The sequence below is a fragment of the Tupaia chinensis genome, unplaced genomic scaffold (assembly GCF_000334495.1).
Source record: "Tupaia chinensis unplaced genomic scaffold, TupChi_1.0 Scaffold000075_1, whole genome shotgun sequence".
Classification (NCBI taxonomy): domain Eukaryota; kingdom Metazoa; phylum Chordata; class Mammalia; order Scandentia; family Tupaiidae; genus Tupaia; species Tupaia belangeri.
Window position 1 is genome coordinate 1,838,585 of NW_006159535.1, and position 7,170 is coordinate 1,845,754.

At 37.4% G+C, this 7,170-nt stretch overlaps 1 protein-coding gene across 1 annotated transcript in view; it reads left to right on the forward strand.

Moving 5' to 3' along the window:
- The window catches only part of HSPA2 (heat shock protein family A (Hsp70) member 2), a 3,205-nt gene extending 2,614 nt beyond the window's left edge, over positions 1–591 (forward strand). Inside the window, exon 3 of the mRNA XM_006142403.3 lies at positions 1–591. This exon is cut by the window's left edge and continues 11 nt beyond it. Within this exon, the coding sequence (XP_006142465.1) occupies positions 1–88 (88 nt within the window). The 3' untranslated portion in view covers positions 89–591.
- Positions 592–7,170: the final 6,579 nt, after the last annotated feature.

Below are 7,170 nucleotides of genomic sequence, written 5' to 3' on the forward strand. Positions count from 1 at the left end.
CCCTGTCATCAGCAAACTTTACCAAGGAGGTCCTGGCGGCGGCGGTACCGGAGCCTCCGGGGGACCGACCATCGAGGAAGTGGACTAAGCTTGCGCTCGAGTCACGTAAACCTCTTTTCCTTTCTTTCTTTTTTTCTCCTTTTGTTTCTACTTTGAAATGTCCTTGTGCCAAGTCTGAGATCTGTTGTTGGAAGTCTGTAACCAGCGTATGCTGGTGAAAGGAAAGGTGCAGCAACTTAGTTTAATTATAAAAGGTTCGTTCTGAAGTTCGATTTTTAAAAACATTATTCGAGGTTTCTCTTTAACGCATTTTGTGTGTTTGCTGACTTGAGCATTTTGAGGTAGCTTAGTTTGTGCATGGAGATTTGTTTGAGATGAGAAACCTTAATTTTGCACACCTGTCTATGAAAGCTTGTTAACAGTAAAACATATAGAAGCGTGTTTATTTTTATGTGCTATAACACTAAAGTAAATATCACAATAATATTAAAGACAGGTGTACTTTTGGCAAACAAAAACAAATGCAAATTTAAAGTAAAGCTGAAATTGATCTCAAAATTGCTGTCTTGGAGTTTTTAATTTTCCCTCCTTTGTCTTAACCATGTTGGTCTTTAAGATACTACTATGATATGAAAATTAACCTAATCTTGTCTTAATTCTCAGATGAGGTTCCTGCCTTGAATTACCAGCAACTTAAGGGTAGAAGAATCTGGGTAAATCCCTCCCATCCTCTTATGCACCAACCTGACTAGGGTCTAGACTTTAAGTGTTCCAGTGAAAATCCACCTGAATATTCCAGGAAAATAAAAGCTATATCCTAGGGTTAAGTATAAATTCTTTTTCTAACAAAAGCTGGAGCAGGAGTCGTCTCATCATAGCCAAATGTAGTATGGAAATGAGTTGCTTTTACATCATACAGGTACTTGAAACCAAAGCCAGCAGGAGAGATGTATAGACTTAGTAAAGAGTTCAAATTTATCAAACTTATTTTAACCTCTCAATTTCCAAGCTTATGGAGAATTCTATACGTTTTAGCAGTTATAATTACTTAGAGGGTAGGAAAAGATACTATATAGATCGTTTTTTAAAAATTATTTATTTAATCTTATTTATTATTATTTTTAATTTGCTATGGGGCAAGTGTGCTCACCAGAGAGAGAGAGAGAGAAGAAAAGTGAGAAAGCAAGCCAGTAGGTCCAAGACTCGAACTATGGTTGGTCATTACATAAGATAGTAAACTACAGAAGCACCCCAATCACCATGAAACCTGCTGGCCCCTAGAATTTTTTTTTCCTGAAGGTCATAATGGTTTTGCAATCCCTACCTTAAATCAAGACCATAGGTTTCTTTTAAAAGGCACACTGCAAGATAGTCCTGTATTTGTTATTACAACTCACCCATTTCCTATAGATTTGGTTTGATAATTACAGATAAGAATATTGCAAACCTTTTGAGATTCACTTTCCTGAGTCTGTGCTTTAAAATTGACATCCTTAGGGGGGAGAGGGGAGGGTTAATTTTTACTGTTTACTGAATGACATTTCTGCTTTGTTCTGATGTATTCCTTTTAAGGGGAACTTGGAAGACAGTAAAACTGATTGGAAAAATGCAGTCTAACACTTTTACTTCACATAGACATTTTGGTAGCTTTCCAAATTACGTATAGTACATAAGATAATAAACTACAGAAGCTATATTTTCAATTTAGTAGTGGCCCCCTCTGTCCCATGCAGAGATCGATTTTTTGAATAATAGTATGAGTAATTAAAAACGAGAATAAATCAGCAGAAGAATACTGGGTTTTGGTGATAACCCTCTCAGAAAAGAGTTGACTTTTATGCACAGATAAGATTTTTACTTTTTCTAAAGTTTTTCACTTGGATGAGGGGAAGAAGATAATTATGGAATTGTTTCAAAATAAACAAAATAACTTTGAAAGAAAGTTGTTTCTTTCCTCTGAAAAGCTGAAGTTAATTTAGGTTTATCAGTGCTGGTGTCATGTTGATGAAAAGTTTTAGGCAAGAAGCATTTAAAGGTGTTTTCATGGACTACATACAGACAGCATCACATAAATGATTGACAAACTGCCTTGGTGCTAACAGAATCAGATGACTTTTAACATAATTACCAAGGTAATATCCATTTCCTATTACCTTTTTATTAGTTTTTTTTATTAAAAGTGTTTATCTCTTGCTCTAACTTTGAAATATAAGTTATATGCATTTGGTATTGACTTATTTTAAACTTCACCTTAGATGAATTTCTTTTTTTAAAAAAATTTTATTATTTTACTTAGCAGAAAAGTGAATTTTAATTTAACCAGAGAGGGAGAGAGGGAGAGAGAGAGAGACAGACAGAGAAAGCAAGCCACCAGGTCCTGGACTCAAACTGTGGTCAGCCATGTGTGAGTCCAACGCCCTTAGCCACCACCACCCCTGCTGATCCCCTACCTTGGATGAGTTTCTCAAGTATCAGATGGGAGTCTTGATCCTAAGGGGGGTTTGCATTTGGTTACCTGGTATAACAGTAACCTCAATTTATGCAGATACTTTTCTGTTATCTTGAAAAGCAATTTCTAAAACTAACCTTTGTGATTTTGTGGTCTTCTTAAATTTGCTTAGAATGTTACTAAGATAAAGTCACTGAAGTAGCCACTCAGTATTTCCCAAAAAAAAAGTCTGTGTTTTAGCCACTCAGTATTTCCAAGGGTTATTTGAAACTGGTAACTAGATAGCTCCCAGGAACTCCAGAGCAGATGTTAGAGTAGCCACACTCAAATAACAGTGGAAAAAGTGCTTGATGTTAGGAAGAAGCTAAATTACAGTGTAAAGGGTAATTAACATCCAATAAGGACGATCAGCTGAAGGCTCATGGGTTTTAAGTGCTTGTGGCTCACTGAAGCATAAGCGAGGATTTCTTGTACAATTTCCCTTCTGTCCCTTGTCAGAAGTTTACAGACCTCACAGCTTGTGTAACCATTTGGAGTCCACTTTTAACTTGGATTGGTGTAACTCCTTCATGCAATAAATTGAAAAGAGCCAAAAAGTTTATGTACATAACAGGCATTTATGTTTTTACATGGATATCTGATTTACATGAGTTGTCCCTGTTTTGAGTCAATACATATAGACACCTGTCAAAATAAGACATAACAGTTTAACAATATTTGAGATGTGAAATTTCAAAATAAGCTAATTTAAAATTTTTTATAGTATTCATGATAGAATGAAAATGCATTAAAATTTGCACATTAAAAGATATCTTAATGCTTAATGTGTATTAGGATATTTATATCACTAATGTCAGACTTAATGAGAAATTCTTTAATTATTTCTTTTATTTATGAATTATTATATTTAAATTTATTTATTTATTTTAAATTTGACCAGAGAGGGACAGACTGAGCTGGGGGGGAGAGAAGGGCAAGTAGCGAGAAAGCAAGCTTCCAGGTCTGGGACTCAAACGAGCCGTGTGGGAGTACAACACTCTTAACCCGCATGCCACCTGCTGGTCCCAAATGATTTAATTTTTTTAATTATTTTTAAATTTTGCTATAGGGAATGTGTGCTCACCAGAGAGAGACAGAGAGAAAATGAGAAAGCAAATTGCCAGGTCCAGGACTTAAATCACTGTTGATCATGTGGGAGTCCAGTGCCTTAACCACCACACCACCTGCTGGCCCCACCTTATGTATAATGTTAAATAGGAATATAACCAGGCTATATACACTACATGAAATGAAAATATCTGTTTCTATGAAGTTCCAGTAGTGGGCCTATAAGACATTCCCACTTTGAGTATAGTTTATGAAAGTTGTGCTGTAAAGCATGTTCTCCTTGCTTTTGAACACTGAATAAACTGAAGTTTTTATTAACTTGCCAGAGGGTGTACGTGCCTGCCACCGGACGGAAAGCATCCACCCAACCCAGGTGTGGTCACAGCACAATCCCTTTTCTTCTACTTCTCCCTTCTTTCAGGACTTTGGGCACATATGAACACAGGCTGGCATGTTACTCAAGCTGCTGGGTCCAGGACTTGAACCATACAGTGGGCCATGTAGGATCCATCCTCTTTAATCACTTGCCCATGGGCTGGCAATAACTAAAGGTTTTTAAAAATCTCACATCCACCATTGTTAAAGGAATGAATATGTTTAGGTTAAGTAGGAATATTCAATTACTTTTGTGCATTTAATATATAAATAGATATGAGTAAACTGTTCTAAATTAGTAACAGAAATTAGATACAGAATTTCATTCCATGAAGAAAAATTATGTATCCTCAGAAAAAGAACCTAGAGGGACCAGCAGTAGTTAGCGTAATGGCTATGTCGCTGGACTCCCATGTAGTCGACCGCGATTTGCATCCTGGACCCGGTGGCTTAAAACTCACGCCAGGGGCGTGTGCATGCGTGCCCAAGATCCTGAGAGGAGAACGGAGGAGAAGGGATTGCGGCGTGGCCATCCCCCCTAGGGGGTGATTTCTCACTTTCTGTCTCTCTGTCTCTCTCTGTCTGTCTGGCGAGTGCACGTGCCCTATAGCAAAAACCTCTCCAAAAAAAAAAAAAAGAAAGAAAGAAAAAGGACCTAGAATACATGTATGTATTATATATAACATATTTATGTTATAAATATATATAGCTCTCAGTATGGAAATTTTTTAGGGTATATGCATTTCTGAAATTTAATAGTAGTATACTTAACATTGAAATGTCTTTCCTTTAGAACAAACCCAGAAGTTGTAGGGCCCTTTCTTCCATCCCTCACAACATAGACTACATTGTGAGTTGAAGGCTACATAAGTAAGCAACCAGAATGGAGCTGCTAATTCAGAATTTGGTGCTAATTCAAAATTTGGCATTGCTACTTTCCTTTAAGTAAGGTTAGTTATTTTAGGTCAAATTATAACATTAAAAAATCTGTCTATTATGACCTTTTCACAGTATAGTATACCCAAAATTTTGGGGATCAGAATTTTTTTGTTTGTTTTGGGATATTTGCATATATATAAAATGAAATATCGTAGAGATGGGACCCAAGACTAAACAATAAATTCATCTATTTCTTATACACCTTAAACATATAGCCTGAAAATAATATATACAATATTTTTATATTACAGTGCTTTTTTTGTTAGTGAGGAGAGGAAGGGGTGGTTTTGATAGGGTCTCAACAAGTTGCCATCCTCCTACCCCAGCCTCCCAGTTAGCTAGGACCGCAGGTGTGTGCCACTTCACCTGGCCTGTTTCGGTATGGCAGGAATCAAATTTGGGTCTCCTGTGTGGCCTCAGCCACTACTCAGTAGTTCCCTCATGTCTGTGCCACCCAGGCTGGGCCTGTATTACAGTGTTTTGACTACAGCCCATGCATGATGTCAGGTGTGGAATTTTCCACTTGTGGATTATGTTGGTTGGCGCTCAGAAAGTTCCAGACTTTGAAGCATTTGAATTTCAGATTTTCAGATTAGGGGTGTTCAACCCGTATAACATGCATGATATTCAGTTAATGTCTTGAAACTAAATATCTGATTACCAGCAACTTAGTTCTATGTTACACACTCTTAGTTATTACTTCAGGAGTTTCTCTTACTTAGGTTAAAAAAAAATCTTGGAATTATTAAATATTTAGAGGGTACTTTTATCCCTATTTTATAACATCATTAATTTTTTTCTTTCAAGGAAAATTACATTTCCAGTTTAGATTATGAGAGTTTTTTGTTTGTTTGTTTGTTTGTTTTTGTTTTTTGGCACAGGGCATGTACACTCACCAGAGGAAGGAGAGGAAAAAAGCACCCCAATGGGGCATGGTCATGCCACAATCCCTTCTCCATTTCTCCATCCTGTTGGGATTTTGGGCTCTTGCACATGTTTTTCAAGCCACCAGCGCCCAGACTCAAACTATGCGGTTAGACATGTAGGATCTGCCTCTGTTAACCTCTAGGCCACAGGGCTGGCCCTCTAATGCTATTTTTTTAAAAGAATTATTTTATTTAACTTTATTTTAATTTGACCAGAGAAGGAGAGAGAGGGAGGGGGGAGAGAGGAACAGAGAGAGGGAGGGAGAGAGAAAGAGAGAGAAAGTGAGAAAGCAAGTTGCCAGGTCTGGGAATCAAACTGCAGTCAGTCATGTGGGAATTCAGTACCTTTTACCACCACACCACCTGCTGGTCCCACCTCTAATGCTATTTTATTTTATTTATTTTTAGGGAGAGTTTTTTTGCTATAGCATACATGCACCTGCCAGAGAGAGACAGAAAGCAAGAAATCACCCCTAGGGGGGTTGGCCATGTCGCAGTCCCTCCTCCATTCTCTCTGGATCTTGGGCATGCATGCACATATGCCCAGTGTGAGTTTTAAGCTGTTGGGAGTCCAGAGACTTAACTATTATGCTATCTGCTGATCCCTGTAATTCTGTTTTTTTAAAAAAGAATTATTTAATATTATTTGTTGTTATTTTAATTTGATCAGAGAGAGAGAGAGAGGGAGAGAGAGAAAATAAGGCGCCAAGTTGGGGACTTGAACTGTGGTCGGGCAAGTGGGAATCCAGCACCTAACCACTATGCCACCTACCAGCCCCCCTTCTAATACTATTTTAAAAGAAACCTAATTGATGAAAAACTAGCCCACTAAATGGGTCACTTTTTAGAAAGAGTAATGACTTAGAGCTGCAAAAAGGGTTATCTTTCTTTTATTTTTTTGTTAGGATAAAGTGATAGAGAAATATAAGATGGCAGACTTATTGACATTTTCCTGCAGCACATGTGAAATAACTTTCCATGTAATTTTTAAGTAGACATAGTTTTAGGTCCTCAGTAACTTTAATGGTACATTAGACAACTGAAGGTTAGACTGTGGCAAAATACACAGGATTTTCACTTTTTAAAAATAATTATTTTTTTAATTTGACCAGAGAGGGACAGAATGAGAGAGGGAGAGTGGGAAACAGAAAGCTAGTGGCCAAGTCTGGGAATTAAACTGCTGTCAGCCATGTGGGAGTTCAGCACCCCTAACCTCCACGCCACCTGCTGGCTCAAGATCTTCAGTTTTCTATTATCACTTCTTTATACTTTATTGGGATAAATTGAAGAGGTTTACTAGCCACTAGTGTCTATTTTTTTTAAGTTTTTTTTTTTCCCCATAGCATGCTGTGCACTCACAAGAGAGAGAAAGAA